Genomic DNA, 17,194 nt, shown 5'->3' with positions numbered 1-17,194 from the left:
GAGCCCGTGTCCAACGGGCCGGGTCTCAAATAACGTCCGATTCGTCCACCCTTCGGGCTGCGTGAATTGGGGCGATCCAAATATTCCAGCGGTGTTGTTTTATCGCTCCACTTGCGCCACTAATCCATTCGGATGTTCGCCGCTGGAATTGGGCAAAACTCCACCTCCATATCAGTGGACCAGTCCCTCCCGGACATTTATGGCCGATGTTATTCAACTAGTGGCCGGCTTCTCCCATACTTGAGGCCCCGGCTCAGATGCTGATGTAGGCCGCAAACTTCAAGGCGACGTTTCTCCGTCCTAAAAGCTGGTGGATCGCTCGGGACCACTCGATCAGGCATCGTTACGATTCATCTGTACGAGGGTGTTGCATAGGTGCAGGATAAATTACAGGATCTTGTGGCAGGATAAGGAGGTCTTCGGAGCCGGGAGCCTAAGCGGCCATCTTGGTGGCCAGCTTGGCTCCTCCCACTGTGGAGGTCTTTGAAGGCTCTTTTTACAGCTTAATGCCTCACAACATTCAGAAGAAGAAGAGCAACACCATTCTGTGTAGTCTGCAGTCTCTCTGTGACAAATTTAGACGAACCTAGATAGAGGACATTGCCACAGTCGAGGCGGGAGATTAGAGCAAGGATGATTAATCTCCGAGCTACGAAATGTAGCAAACTGAACACCTTTCTAAGCATTCTCCGGATCCCAAAGCAAGTGGCAGCGAGTTTCTTTGCATGGCAGTCTATGGTGAGATTGGTGACTAGCCACATTCCAAGGCTCTTTATCACCCCCTTGGGACTGGGAAGACTCGACAATCTGGCACAGGGAATGGGAACTTTTTGTTAAAACTATTGCCCAATATCATCACCTCAGTGTTATGTTCATTTAGCTTCAATCTAAAGTTGGCCATCCATTTGGCCACCTCCTGAAGGAAAGTGGCCAGGCTAAGGTGGTTGGAGCTAGGGTACGGGAGATTGAGATCACCAGCTGGGTGTCATCGGCATTCCCGCTAGACAAGCACACACAAAGGGAGCTTAAATGTGAACATTGGGTCATCTACATCCCGATGGGCCATCCTGGGCAGGATGGGACGGAGGAGCTAACACATCTGAATTGGTTATGTCCTGTTCCCACACAAAGGGTTGCATATCCTCCCGAGGTGAGCCTTGAGCTCGAAAAGGAAGGTAGGACCTCTGTGAACTTTATTGCTTTCTTTGAAGTACCTCCCACTTCATGCACAACTGTACTTGACCTCTAACACCATGACTTCAGTACACTTCTGGACGAATGACCACCCTGTCCAGATGAAGAACTGCTAGGCTGCTGTAAGGACTGCCACTCTGCTAGCTAGACTGTTGCTTTGCTGTACTATTGCCTTGCTGTGCTCTTGCATTGCTGAACTGCCCTGCTGTTCTCCTGCCTGAGTGAGAAGGACTGGACCACATATGACAAAATAAAGTAACCAGTCTGCTTGTGCAATACGTCTCGCATTTACAAGAGTTTGAGCTATTGGCGTTGTAAATAACAATGTCTTTCATTTAAGTGTTTTAAAAACAGATAAATAAAAGGCATTGTCATTTACAATGCCAATAGCTTAAACTCTTGCAAATGCGAGACCTATTGCATTGCAAATGCGTTTGGCGCCCATGCTATAAAAAAATACAAGCATTGGCATAGCCAATAGTAAGAGATTATTAAGGAGATTTCCTTTCCTGTACTTAAAGGTGTTTAAAGTATTAACTCATTTACTATAGAGTCCTTAATTTTAGTTTTAGACCTGACTAAATAATGAAGTAATACTATTACAAAATGTGCTGCATTATACTGTGTAATTTGCCTTATCTTGCGTTCTAAATTACTTAATCCTGCTGCATAATTTGGCCCTTTCCTGCCGCATAATTCTAGTTGCCAAATAGGCCCCTGCAGTGAGCAGTTTTCACTGGAGGTGCGTAGTGTTGTTCTAATTTCATTTACATAGCGCTTCCTACCCTTGACGAGGCATAGAAGAGATTTTTGGTGAATAGCACGCTACTCTTGAACTGAAAAAGCATTAGTGGTGAATTAGTATAGGGAAATATTAAATAAATTTGAGCGGCGGACATGTGACTTTGTTATGTGGATTAAAAAAGGATATTGGAGGAATAGAAGAGGGGAGGGTTTTCATTTGTACGGCACTTGCTAGCCCCGATGAGGAGCTGAAGCGCTTTCCAGCGGGTAGCATGCTACTCCACAACCCAAATAGGATTAGTGGAGAATTTGTATAAGGAAATATGAAATAAATTTGAGCAGTGGACATGTGGGTCTGTTAATTGGATTGAAAAGTCTGGTGGAGGGATAGAAGGGAGAAGGGACTAGAAAGTGTTTTTTTGAGAATTCACAGCAGTAGGAGGAGGTTTGGGATGAGGAAAGGGGAGCTGGGGGAGAGATAATCTTGCCAGCCTGAGGTCCCTTTATAAACCACAGATGCACTAGAAATGTGGTGGTCCCGGCAAAGACCTAGTTACATAGCCAAGGTGCGTCGTTGGGCCAAGTTTGTGCTATATAAAATTGCCCAAAATGTTTTAGGTCCATGTACCATTGCTATTGTGCCCTGGCTAGAGTTCCTATTTATAGTGAAGAAAGAGTGGGCATTCCCATACAGATGTAGGATTTTTCTCTAATGGTTTGTTGGTGTACCTGGTGACTAATGTGTGACCCAGGACCAAGAGTCCTGGCTTCTAGTCCAAGCTTTGATGCTTTTTGTAATGTGAGGCTGACTATTAACACCCTAAGATGTTTTCCAGACATTATGCTTTGCAGACCTATTTGGTGCTTAAAACGTAGGTGCAAAAACATCCCTTTACATCTGCAGCCAGAGGCGCAACTAGCATGAAATTGGTGGGGGGGGGGGTGGGGGGGGGGGGCTAATTCTTCCAGCAGTCGGCAGGGGGGTGGGGGAGACACAACGGCTCTGAGAAAGGGTGAAAGAACAATAAAGCCTCATCAAAGAGTAAATGGTCATTTAAAGCCCTGTGAAGTACGCCAGTGCGGCTATGTCGCAAGGAAGCTGTCTCAGCCAGGCTGACACACACACAAAGGAGGTAGGGGGAGGGGGTGCTGAAGCTCTACGAGCACAATGTGCATTGCGCACCTGTCTGCAACTGTGAAGACGCCCACTGAAGCGGGAGGCACCGTTTAACAGCTCAAACACAGCAGATTAACAAGTGATATAACTTTTTACTCACTACCGAGGATCCCAGAGCTACAAACAAGGAAGCAGCAACGAGCTGGCGAAAATGAAACTCCCTGGAGGCACGGGTTCATAAAGAAGAAAATTCTCAGGCAAACCAGCAGGTATACTGTTTTGTGTCTTTAACGACTCAAGGCCTGCTCTGAAACTGCTTGTGGATCGAAGAGCGAAGGGGGAAGAATGCTGCCTGCTCTTCCTACTTGTGTGGCAAGTATTTGAAGTTGCTGCTGTAGCTCAAGTTGCTGGGACAAGGCATGTGGGGCTGAGACGGGACATGGGGGGCTGCGACAGGACATGGGGGCTGGGACAGGGAAAGGATTGGCAGGGAGGGCGCAATGTAATGTATGTATTTCGCCTGGAATGATGACAGGATACCACGTGGAGTTATAACGCTATTTATTATAAATTATCTAGCTCCACGGACCCAAGATGGCCTCCATTCACGCTACGTCACCACGTAGCATGAACACTAGACTGCAACTCTACATATCTCCCCCTTTTGTATCACAGAGAGAGAGGTAGTCTTTGGGGTTTTACTTTCCTTCTCCCATCTCATAGTCTCGGAACTTGGAAGGTCTCACGATCAATCTGCCCCCCCTGGTTCGTCTTACCGGTTTGGAAGTCTCTTCTCTCCCGCTGACTATTGTGGACCCCATCTCTTTACCTTCTTGGGTACACGGACCCGCTCTGCAGGAAGGCTCTCTCTCCTCTCGACTTTGTACCTCTGCTCTAGGGCTTTCACTGCCTCCTTGATCCAATTCTGTTTCTGCAAATTCCGTATCTCCTTCCTGTATGGTGTTGTCATTTTCCGGTGTGCTTTGGCCTGACGCCCTCTGTTCCCAATCTTCAGGGAACCATTGTAAGATCTTGTTACATCGGGCCATGCGATCCTGTGACCATACGTTCCCATCGCTGAGCAATGCCGCTCGGTCATATACCTCTTTTACTTGTAGGGGTCGGCTGTATTTGATGTCACCTTACTTCTGTAGCACCGCCAGCTTGACCCTAACCCATTCTCCTTCCTCCAAGGATGTGTCTTTTACATTCTTCCTTTTGTTGTAATGTTCTGTATATATGGCTTGAGCTCTTTCCAAGTTGTTCTGTACCACAGCAGGAGACCATTTACTTGTCACCGTCTTTTCCTTCCATGCCAAATTGTCTTTTGTGAAGGGATCTCTGCTTCTAAGGATCTGGAAGGGGCTGTACCCAGTACTCGTGGGTGTGATGCGGTAGGCCCAAATCATGTGTAAAATCTCCCTTTCCCAGTCTTTCCCCATCATGATGGCTGCCTGGATGGATCCCAATAGCACTCTATTAAAGCGTTACACTTGTCCATTTCCTGCTGGATGATATATGGACGTGTGTTTGGATGGGATTCCATTTCTCTCCATATAATTAAGCCATTTTTCTGAAGTGAATTGAGGACCATTGTCACTCAATATGGACTTGGGAATGCCTTCCCTGAGGAAAGTCGCTGTGAGGAACTTGAGAATCGTCTCCGTGTCCATCTCCTCTTGAACATGTACTTCAGGCCATTTGGAGTATCTGTCCACTATGGCGCATAGATATTTCGGAGTCCCTTGGTCATCCAATATTGGTCCCAATATGTCAATCGAGAGTTCCTCCCATGGGTTCTTCGGGGTGGAGGATTTTCCCAAGGCTGGCCTCAATGGCGTCATCGTTTTATCTGCTCGCTGGCATTGGTCACACTCTCTTGCATATCGTTCTGTTTGTATGTCCATGCCGGACCACCAGTATCCTTTTTTGGCCCTCAGCTTGGTTTTTTCAATACCTAAATGACCCTCATGCAGTATTGCTAGCAGCCTGGGAATTAGCCCCTCATGGGGTACCACTTTATCTCCTCTGTACAAGAACACTCCCTTATCGTCTGGGGACTATTCCTCTCTCACTTCATAGTATTTCCTTATGTTCCCTCGTAGATGCCTTTTCTCGGGCCATCCACTCACTAGGTGTTCCATCACCTCTTGGATGTTCTGATCCTCTCTGTACGCTTCCATCCATTCTTGATTGCTTATTACTTTCTCCGGGTCTTCCATCAAAGCCACCATCTCTTCGCTCGCTTCCGACCCTTCTGTGACTTCCTCCATTCCCCCACATTGTATCGATACTCCAATAAATTCAGACTCAACTTGGCTATTCTGGGGGTGGTGCTCGCATGCCCACTGGATGTGAGGACCCTCACCAATGGTTTGTGGTCCGTCTTCAGTTGGAACCTCGTGCCCCACAGGAACTGGCGAAACTTGCCCATGGCCCACACTACTGCCAGCATTTCCTTTTCAATGACACTGAACTTTTTTTCTGTGTCTGTCAGGGCTCTGGATGCGAAGCTTAATGTTTCCGTTATTCCACTGCCCCTTTCTTGCATTAGGACTGCCCCCAGCCCTTTGTCGCTGGTGTCCGTCGTCAATACCGTTTGTCCTTGTGGATCATAACCCTGCAGGGATATGGCCTGACTGGCATCCTTTTTTTTTTTTTAAACCTTTATTGTAAAGTTCAATAAAATTACAAGCACGGGCCAACAACCGCAGGGGCCGGCCGCAACACGAGAATAAGTACCACTATATTATCAAATGACACAGCTGACAACCCTGAGGTCCGGCAGCAAATCAGGATAAACATTGTATTGAGCTCACAACACGTTACAGGATAAGACGAAGGTATCATTTTATGTTTAACCCCCCCACCCACATAAAAGAAAAGAAACAGACATATCTGGTACCATACATTCAAACACTATGATAAAGTGAGCAGGTACAAAAATAGGATAATCACAGATCAATTTAAAGGGAACGACCGAGGCGCCTGCGCTAGCAAACACAAAACAGGATGTACGACAATGCAATCTATAACCCAACGCAGTCGCCCGCACACAGACCCCGCCCACCCATTAACATCAGGATAGAAAAGAAGTACGGTCACCAGATACCGGAATACATACGAAATCAGGATAATACCCCAACGTTATGAAAGGAGAGCGAAAGTAAAGCGTGAGATAAAGAAACCATAAAAACTAAACTAACAAAACTATAGACCCATCCCTCCATCTTGCATGTGGCTTTCGCCTAACCCCAACTAGCAGCGTGCCTGTCGCCCCAACTAACTAAACTACAAAAAGTAAAAGAAGAATGGAGGAGGAGAATGTCATACAGACTCCCGGTCACCTTTCCCCCCGCCTGAAACGAACAGCCCCTGTCCTAAGACCACAGAGTACTCAAAAATATTATAGACAGAGCCAAACAGGGGAGACGTTGAACACCGCCCAACCTCCCGCAAGCATTACGTTAGCGAATCCCTTGTCCTTGAAAGCCCCGAAATCAGACCCAGACCAATAGTTTCATCCTTGACCCCTCCGATCTTTCATGCGGACTCTGTCCAGTAACACCATCACCGCCCCAGGAGAGTCAAAGTTCGTATGAAGTTCAATTAAAATTAATAGAAGACCAGTCGAACACATTGAGTCTCTACAAGCATCCGCCACCGGTAAGATCTCCCTCACCGACATGCAGTTCAGATATCCTTTCCTCCGTTGATGTAAAAGAACTACAAGGGCGGGAAGCGACGGTAGTGACTTTCGGTTTTTGCTAGTCGTAGTCTCAAGGGATGAAGAACCAGGTAGCTCCACAATAATCGGCTGCGATGGTGAATGCAGCGATATCCCCAGAGAAACAATTTCGCAAGTATTCTGCAAACAGGTCAATGGCGTCAAGACTTCATCGCGCACGGGGTCTCCATCCTCCTTTTCTACGGGCATCGTGGGAGAATCAGTTCGTTGAAAGTCATGCAATAGAACAGAGCCCAGACTCGGTCACCCAGTTTCGATGTCAACAGCGATCATTTTATGGACAAGGGTCTCCAGATGCAATTGAAGTGCCCCGATGGCGGCCATTACGGTCTTCAAGGATGGCTCACAGTTCGTCCGATCCACCTCTACTCGCTCGGTTCCAAGCATGGGCGGGTTCCTCAGAGAGCCGGGTCTCTCCGGGAGAAGAGGCAAGAGCGGAGAGGACGGCAATGGAGGGTGCATTATCGGTCAGCAGTACGCCACCGCAAGCGAGGGCCCCGACCCAGCAGACCCGGGACTCCCCCCCCACAGCCACAGACGAAACCTATCGCCACTCCTTCAGTATAAAACAGACCAGACACTCACCACCAAAAACAGGCCAGGATAACCTCCAATGCAGGAGACCGGACCCTGTCTGAGTCCCACGGTCGATGTTATTCAACTGCAACCCGGCTGGGCAAGTACTCAAGGCCCCGGCTCCGAAGCTGGGTTAGGCCGAGATCTTAAACACGACACAACTCCGTCAATCTGGGCGATAAATTTCTCGGGACCGCACCGTTAGATTCAGCAACAGTTCATCCACACGGGGGTCGGGCGTAAAATCAGGATATCTGGCAGGATCATGAAGCAGCAGACGGAGGTCGGCGGAGCCGGGAGCCTATGCGGCCATCTTGGTTGCTGCATAGCTCCTCTCTCCACTGACATCCTTTTTGATGCTTTCAAACTCCTTCTGCGTTTCATCCGTCCCAATGAACGCAGTCTTTTCTCTTGTGAGTTGCCTCATGTGATGAGTCTTGGTGGCAAAGTGTTGTACGAACTTCTGTAGTACTCAGCCATCCCTAAAAAGGACCTGACTTCTTCCTTACTGGAGGGAGGTGGAGCGTCACATATGGCCTTCACATTATCCTTTTTTGGTGTGATGCCTTGCTCTCCAATTTCATGTCCAAGATAGGTGACTGAAGCCATACCTAGACGGCACTTTTCCCACTCAGCGGTTAGGCCTTTTTCTTCCAGCACATTCAATACCTTGGCTAACTTGGTGTCATGGTCTCTCCGGTCTCTACCCATCACCAGAATATCATCCTGGAAGTATTGGACTCCTTCCATGTCTTTGAAGAGACGGTGCATGAGTTTCTGGAAGACGGCCGCTGCAGAGGCAAGTCCAAACGGCATTCTGCAGAATTGGTAACACCCAAAGGGTGTTATGAACTACGTCAATTTCCTACTCTCCGGGTGTAGCGCTATCTGGTGATACGACGACGTTAAATCAATGGTGGAGCACCATTTTATGCCCTTGATCTTGGCTAACATTTCCTCGATGCGAGGTAACGGAAACTTTTCCACCACGATGCCTTTGTTCAGTTCGCGCAGGTCCACACACAGCCGGACCTTGCCGTTGGGCTTCATTACTACCACCAGGGGCGCCAACCACTCCGCGCAAGTTATGGGTTCGATTATTCCATTCTTTTCCAGCTTTCGCAATTCCTGTTGCACTGCTTCCCTCATTGCAATTGGGACGTTCCGTACTTTGTATGATACCGGTCTGGCGTCATTCTTGAGGACTATCTTGTGCGTGAATTTTTCCAGCTTCCCAACTTTCCCACCGAACACCTTTGGGAAGTCTCTTTTCAGTTTTTCTAAGTCCGGCCATTGTTCCGGCGCCGTCATCAACACTTGTATGGCTCCACCCGGGTCCAGCTTTATGCCCAGATCTCCTCGATCCATCCAACCTAGGACTGATGGACCTTTTCCGCTACATACAGTTTGCATTCCGCACTCCGTCCGCTGAATTCAAATTTTAACGGGCGATACCCCACCATCGGGATACGATCTCCTGTGTACGAGACAGGCCTATGTCAGGCGGTTCCAATCTTGGTCCCAAGTGAGGCTTGAACTTCTCGTTCCAGACTGCTCTCTGGACAATTGTGTATAGTGAACCTGAGTCCGCCACAGTGCTTATCAGCACTCCACCTATTAGCATGTCGAGCAGCGGTTTGTTCGATCGCCGGATGTCCACTCCCAGTACTTGATACATAGCACTGTGTCCTCTTCCTCCTGTCTCCTTTCATCTATGTCTTCCTGGTCTTGGTCCACATACTTCACCATGTTGCAGCCTGCTTTCCGCCGACATACCTTTTCATAATGCCCCATTATGCCGCAAAACATGCGCTTAGCTCGGAACGCAGGACATCTCTTTTCGTGTGCTTCATGGGCCAAACTGCTGCAACGGTAGCATGGGTTTCTGACTCCTCTGGTATGCTTCCCTTGTGGTCCTGGTTTCCCCAGCCATTTGCTGGGTCCTCTGTTGGTTGTCCCGGTGCTCTTGTTCCATCCCTTAGATTCTTCATCGTCAACCTTGTTCACCATTGGCCTTACCACTGGTTCTCTCTTAGCTGCGTCTGCGCATCTCTTCGCTAGTTCCGCCTTTTTCACTATCGCGATCACTTCCTTCAACGTGGCGTCACCGCTCGCCCATAATTTGTCCTGCACCGTCTTATTTGTCGTGTGCATCACAATCTGGTCCTTGATAAACTCATCATGGAGTGCGCCAAATTTACACGTCGTCGCTAACTTTTTTAACGCTGCCACGTACTCATCAATTGACTCTCCAATTTCTTGTTTCCGCTGTTGAAAGTTGTAACGATCTATTGACACACATACTGCCGGCCGGTAATGCTCGTTGAGTTCTTCTATGGAATGTGCAAATACATCATCATCTGTATCTTGCCGGGGCTTGGGTACTAGGTTCTTGAATACCCTGATCCCTTCTGGGCCTAAGTTGTGCAGCAAAATCCTTCTTTTTCTTTTGCTCGTGAATGCCTCTTCATTCTCATCTTCCAGGACCTCGATGTAATTGAGAATGTACTCTCTCCAGTCATCCCACTTCATTAGGGGCTCTCCCGGTTTGGGTAGGAATGGTATTGGAGCTGTGGCTGAAGACGCCTGCGCGCACATGGCTTCGTGCCGGCGGCTCTGTTGCCGAGGATGATCTTCAGAGCTGGGAAAAGAGCGGTGGGCTAACTCGCCTGGTCCAGTTTGGTTTTGGGTCCTGCTGGCTGACGGGTCTGTATTCCATTCTCTTGCCCTATCCGCTTCGGTCTCTCCCGGGTGTTAGAGGCTGGCTCACAAGCAGCTCCCGCGGCTAGGTCAGCGAGAGCTTCCCACACTGCGTGCGGCGATGAGGCATGAACGGGGGAAGGCTGAAAGTAAGTACGTTTGCCGCTCTGAGTTTTTAGTAGGAGTGGGCGGGATTTGCGTAATTGCATTACGCAAATCTCCGCAAAACGGTAAAAAATCTCAGCGAACACGCAGAAATTCCGCGAACACGCAAAATTGCGTGTTCGCGATGCTTTTTTCCTGTTCGCAATCACTGTTTGCTTGCTCGAGTGGAAATATCTCTGAAACATGCATTTTGAGAACGCGAACCAGCAAAAAATTTCGCGTAGTCGCGGAACGCTGAATTTTGGGCAATTTTGCGTTCTCCGCGGAATGCAAAGTTACCCAAATTCCGCAAATTCTGCAAGCGGAACGGTTTGCCACAGAGGTGTCGAAAAACTCAGAGCTGCTAACTTGCTTTCTTTAAGTCTTCCTCTGTTCATGCCTCATCGTCGCACGCAGTGTGGGAACCTCTCGCTGACCTCGCCCTAAACTTGCGCAGCGGGAGCTGACAACGCTCTCCTCCCGGGTCTCCTTCCAAATCAGGACATATGGTGTGTTCGGCGCAGGCGCAGCCCCAGAGGTATAGCGCCCATGCAAAACCAAAACCAGGCTGAAGTGTAAACCACCGGACCCTTTTCCCCATTGACATAAGGCATTTACCACGAAGATGAATTAACATTGTCTCGCTTTATTAAAACGAGATGCGGGAGCTGCTGGAGTGTGCTCGCGGTTGAGAGCAGCAGCATATGTTTCAAATTATCGCGCCCGCGACTGGGCACAATAATTAGAAACATATGCTGCTGCTGCTCGTAACCGCAAGCATTAGGCCAGGCAAATGGTGCGCGCTCCACACCAAGATATGTGCTTTGAATTATCGCGCACGCATCTGTGCACGATTATTCAAAACACATGGTGCCCTTGCGGGTAACTGCAACCAATAGGCCATGGGCGGAACAATGCGCCCGCCTTTGGCCAATTGCGTGCTGTCTTTGTTAAAAAGACGCACACAAAGGCCAATTGCTTGGGACAAAACAAAAAGCACACACATGAGCATGTGCGAGCGTGAGGTGAGATTTCAAAAGCAAACAACAAATGTTACTGGCCGAACTTTGGCAGTGCTGAATAGCCAGACGGTGGAATTTGGGGCCCCTACCGGGAACCGATCGAATAGCAGTCTCTCTTCTGTGAATCTTGGATGATCCAGAAGATATTTCTTTTTCGTATTTGCTGTCAGAAGACGTCCTTCTTAGCTGTGAGGTAGTCAATCTTTCCTGTTGAACTGGCCGACTGCCATTCAGAGGTCCCTCTGTTTGGAGGCAGGCCCCCCTTGGGCCACATGCTATTGCCTTCCTGCTGCCCATTATTTTTCTACACCAGCTTGGTCGCTTGTTCCCCCTGGGCTGCCCTACTCCCCACCACCTGGGTTGGTTTTTATATCCATTGCGCCCTTAAGGCGCCGATCAAGAAGTGGACCTAAAGATCTTACAAGACTATCACTCAAATTAATTTGACCAGCTGAATATGACATTTGCTGAATGCACTTAGATTCTTAAGTGTTAAATTATTGTTCTTTTGATTTGTATGTATACTACTCACAGTTGTTTAGTCATATATTGTTATCATATTTATGAAATAAAACATTTAAATAAAGTGAATGCTTTTCCAGACAAATAATTATGTGTTATCGGCATTCTTTGAATCACAAGGGTCAGTGGTGATTATTCAGCGACTCTTTATGCATAGAAGTTTTGCCTCTTTTTTCTATCAAGCAGACAGGGTACTTTATGTTGTACTATGTTGTCTTCCCCTTGCTCTTGCCTGCATATTTGGCCTTCAGGGGCAATCTGCATCACTTGAACCCAGAGTGACTCGAAGTGAGGCCTAAGGTGCTGTTACATTCAGAACCCACCCATCCTCATCGGAATCGGCGCATCTTCGCCTTTGCGTGAGTCAGAATCAGCGCATTCTCGTCATTGCGCGTAGCAGACACACATCGCCTTCGGAACCAAGGCATTGCCTTTGGAATAGATGCATCGCCTACTGAGGGAGCAGATTCTGCGCCTCACACTCGGAACCAGTATGTTGCACTTGGAACCAACATATGGCTGCAGCGGCGTGGAGAAAATCGAAGCATCTCATCCTCTGCATGGCTCGACATTAACGCCTCACTTGTCTGCATCTCGCATGTTAGTCAACGACGATGCATCCCGGATCTGGGTACTCTGGTTCAGCAGGCACATGTGGCTCCCTGTATCCAGCCCGCCCAACTTCGCTGTTGGCCTGAACCTTTGACTTTGCCCCAGTCCAGCGTGACCAGATTTCCCATTTAAGTGCTTTTTGCTTCCAAGTGCTAATTTGCATTAATTCTTTGAAAATTCATATCTCGACTTATACTTTTTGGATTGTCATTTTGGTTGATTTATAAATTAAGCTTTATTTTTCAAAGATGGTGCAGTCTTTTTGTGGTGTTTTCATTGTGTTACTGTTTGAAGTGTTACACAAATACTTTACACATTGCCTTTTAAGTTAAGCTGCTTGCTCTGTACAGAGCTACCAGAGGGTGAGCGCAGGATAATTTTAGGTGTGTTGTGATTTACCATGACTAGGATTGTGGTTCCTGGTTGGACTGTAGGGGGGATACCTCTGCCAACCAGAAACAGTCATTATTTTAATAACAACGAAGATTAACTCTTTCTTTCTGTATTGACCCTATGGGATGTCAGCTATAGTTAGGTACTGGACCAATAGTGGACCACTGTAAAATAAAAAAATAAAAAAATGGCTCACAATGGTTGCTTTGTAGTATGATCGTGATGGAATCAATAGGATAGTATATTATGGAACACTGAATAAAATATTTCTTATGCTTTTATATTTAGTCAAAATAATGTTTTACTGTGTCAAATTAACGAGATTATTCATATTTTTCTGTGTAGAGTAAACTCAAACTTTTAATGTAGGTGTTGCTTGGATAAATCACCACGGTCAATGAGGTACCCCTGTGTTTTGCCTCGTGGCCAGGGGATACCATGCTGATCAATGGAAAGTTGTTGTTTCACTTTACGAAGAAAAAATAAAGCCCAAGACACAGACAGCATCACATGATTTATTTCTCAATTCCGACATGACAGGGTTATGAAAAAACATCCCTTCTGGTATATTTTTTATCAGTAGTGGCAACCATAGATATATCTAAAATGTGTGCTTTCGAAAATTGGAAGATAGAGTGCAAACACACAGACATCAATAAATAACTGCATTGATCTAAGATGTCACAATCACCCGTATTATTTCACTATAGATCCCACTTAACTAGCTCTTGCACAACGTCCTTCCAAAAACACAAAATTAGGCACCTTCCAGAAGATACCTGGGAAGATGACATGACTAAACCTAATATAAATACAACACTGGCCCAAAAAAGGAATACAGTAAAACGTTAAATACTGACATTTGTAATGGGCTGAACAGGCTCGCCATGCACAAGGGGAGCAAGTGGGTTCACAAAGAGTGTGCTGGCCAAAGCAGGGCACCGTGCTATTCTCTATAAGGACACACACGCAGAGGAGACAAAAATCCATTGCAGGCAGCTAAATGGACAGTACTAGATTACTTCTCCCTGGAAAAGGTTTTTCGGGATAGAAAAAAAAGAGAGACACGTCTCCAATTAGGCAGACTGACTGTATAACTAGCTAGAGAACACACAAAAATCAGATGTAACCTTTGACCGAAATCTTGTGTGCCTGCTGGTTTTTCTGCTGATATTAGAGCTACAGGTCTCATGCTCGAACTCTCTGAAACAGATTTCTGGTCATGGATGTTGGTCCCATGCAGCACAGCACATGATGATAACCAGCTTCCAATGCAGTAAAGAGTTTTAGAAGATTAAATCAAGATGGAATTTACAACAAGGTAGCACGGTTGGAAGTTGTACTTATACGGATCCTCTAGCCTTGATTCTTTCAATTAAATCATGCATGCCTCACTACCCAAGGGAGATGTGCCGCAGCTACAGTTTCCACAGTACCTGACCTTGGAATGTGAACTGCGCTTCACCTCTGGGACTTTGGAGTAGCCTGACCTTCCAGAGAAGGCTACAATTATATCAAAACCATCAACATTAAGGAGGGAGGAGGAGGTCTTTAGTTTACAAATCCCTTATCTCGTTTCACCCCATGACACGTGGAAGTGGGCAGCACACCGTAGCCACACAACCATCCTGTGAAAGTGATGGTCTTTCCTCAATAGTCAGTGAGCAGAACATTTGCTGTACAATGGGGTCAAGAGCACCGAATCGGCCTGGCTGGGAATGAAACAGCGGATATAGGTACCAGGCATATCCTGTGCTATGATAAACCAGCACTGTATTCCACCTTCACTGGAATGAAGTCTGCAATATATGACGTGGACTGTTTGATCAAGTACTAGGTTCCAAATTTGCTTGAAGATCCCTCACCTCACAGATCTAGTATGGTGAAAGAATAATTCAGTACATTATTCTGGCCCTCTCTGGAATAGGTTTCCTAGATGGTGTTCGTACGCCAGCAATATGAAAATCACAGACCTGATCTTTGGCCTAACAGGGACCAGCATTTTACACTGTGTGATATAAAAACACTGTCCCCATTACTGCATAACTTGAATGGACTTTTCTCAAAGCGTGAACTGAGACAGAAACAGAGAAACCTGTAATTAGGTGGCTCCCACTGTGGACCAGATGTTAGCTAAAACTGTGTTCCCTTATTACAGTAACGCTAAAATTCTAAACACTGACCACGGGACCACAGTGTCTCACTGTTGTCTTCAGTCCACTGCTCACCATTGGTCCTGGAATGAATACTAATTTGCTGCACTTCAGGGCAATGACAAAAGCATTCTGGACTATGTCGTTACTGGAAACGAACCTGTAGTATGAGACCTCGAAGCTAAGAGCGACAGACAGACTGGAGAGGCCCAATGGGCCAGCTAAAAAGGCATGTGAGATAATTACATGGAAATCCTGGCCCAGGATCCTTGGTCCCTCTAAACCAGAGATCAGCTCACACGATGTCCCCAGTTCAGAAACAGAGGAATCATAGCCTGAATTACAGGCCTCTGAGGAATGAACAAATACTTGGACTGGTGCAAGAGACCAGCCAGGCAAATCAAGGTCTGGATCAGATCTCAGACGCATCTGGAATGGAAACAAGAATATGCACTGCATCCCCAGGGACAGTGGCTGACCAATCTTGAACTAGACATCTAGGGCCACTGGAATGATCGCCACCTCACACGGCCATCCAAGAACAGTCTTGGTTTAAATAGAGCAGGCATTAATCGGCTTTTTGGAACATAGAAAAGCAGAAGGGAACTCTTAGAACTGGATTTCCAACAACCTGAATGGATTTCAGCTCCGTCGGAAGCACTGTTTGATCTGAAAAAAATAAAAAACAGTTGGATAAGAAGATGCAAACTCAGCCACTATAGTCTAGGCATGTTCAGGACCTCATCAGTTGTGAATACTGTTGTCTGGTTCTGTTTGCCACTTTATCGTGGTGCACCAAGCGTTGCAGAGGGCTGCAGTTTTGGATCAGTCTGGTTGGTGACTACTTGCCTCTTTCTGGTCCAGGGCCACCATATTATGTTAGTCCATGAGGTCACTTCTTCTTGGCACGCTCCGCCTGGTCCAGGGCTGCCATGTTGTGAGAAGCTGTGATGAGGTGTAAGATGCTGATGAGGGTCTTCAGCAGGGCGATGGGGGCACAGACCCAGAGAAGGAGGCGGAAGAATCCCAGTTCCCCAAGGCCAACTGTAGAGGGAAATGCGATCGGGAAGAGAAAGAAGTTGGTCAAAAGAGGGAAAAGAGAAGGGAGGGCACAAGAGTTAAGGGGGAGAGGAGGAGGAGGAAATCAAGGCAGCACCAGGCATACATTTGGGATAGTCAAGAAAAAGGAATTCAGGAAGCAAGTAGAAATAGGAAAGTGGGTAACCGGAATGCACAAGCAAGTAAGAAAACAACAAAGCCGGCAACAAAATCAGGGCAAGCAGGAGGGAAATGGGATAAACAGTGGAGTAGAAGAAGGGATAGGGAGTGAGATCGAATAGAAAAAGATTACACATTAGAAGAAACAGACCTAAGGAGTAACTGCCAAAGTCCCTTTCGGGATTTGGAGCTACTCAAGCCTACCCAATCCTTTTTATGTTACCACCGTAAACTATTCATACCATTGTGATGGAGCCCTTAGAACATTATGAAAATTAATGCAAATCTGCGGTGCAGTTTGGGCATCCAGTATGCCCAATGTGAATGCAGATATCCTTACATCCCTCTCCTTCTAATGAATAGCTTCAGTGTACGGTTTACAAAGGCCTGGCTGAAGGGACAGTCAGGAGTTTGTAAAGTATTTTAAGATGCATGTGCTTAAGAGAATCATCAGCGTGACAGCATCTAAAATGACTGTTCTCAGACAATCCCCTCAACCCTCTTTTTCTTGACGTTCCAAACCCAGTGGCACACCACATCATGGCCCTAGTGCAGCAGCAGGGGCATTTCCATTTCATCTATATGGAATGAGTTACTTATTGTTTCCATGCTGGGCACCTCAGCTGGTCTTCCTGCCTGTGGTTTTTCAGGCACAAGACGGCCTACCTCTGCCTCCTTCAATACTCTGAGTTCAGTGACTGTTTTAGGCCACTCTAATTTTAGATATATCTGGGCAAGCTAAGGTACAGGTGGGAGGCTACGGGCCATCCTCAAAATCACCCTCTCTTCAATGTGGCATCGGTTTCCACAAGGATAGACAGCATCTTCTGGATTCTGCCCCATATTAGTTTACTCTTCTTGCCAGGGAGAAGTCAACCGCCACCCAATGTTGAGTTTAAGGATTAGTCACCTGGGAGAGAAGCAAATGATCGCCAATGATCCACCACATGCTCAGGAGCACACTTTGTTGCGTCAGAGAGTGCAAGACTCCTGGTAATTATTGATGGTGTTGAATTTTCTATTAAGATTGGGAAGGTCGTCTCTCTTCTGT

General features: G+C 47.0%; 1 protein-coding gene across 2 annotated transcripts in view; it reads right to left on the bottom strand.

Moving 5' to 3' along the window:
- Nucleotides 1-13,273: 13,273 nt before the first annotated feature.
- CDIPT (CDP-diacylglycerol--inositol 3-phosphatidyltransferase) overlaps nt 13,274-17,194 on the bottom strand; it is a 104,958-nt gene continuing 101,037 nt past the window's right edge. For both annotated transcript variants that reach the window (XM_086932117.1, XM_086932118.1), the window contains exons 6-7: nt 15,775-15,969; nt 13,274-15,594 (exon numbers count right to left, since the gene is read on the bottom strand). In XM_086932117.1, coding sequence (XP_086788243.1) covers nt 15,818-15,969 — 152 coding nt within the window. In that variant the 3' untranslated portion in view covers nt 13,274-15,594; nt 15,775-15,817. The remainder of the gene's footprint in view (nt 15,595-15,774; nt 15,970-17,194) is intronic.

This window comes from Lissotriton vulgaris, chromosome 7 (genome assembly GCF_964263255.1).
Source record: "Lissotriton vulgaris chromosome 7, aLisVul1.2, whole genome shotgun sequence".
Classification (NCBI taxonomy): domain Eukaryota; kingdom Metazoa; phylum Chordata; class Amphibia; order Caudata; family Salamandridae; genus Lissotriton; species Lissotriton vulgaris.
This window is presented reverse-complemented; position numbering and strand designations above follow the sequence as displayed.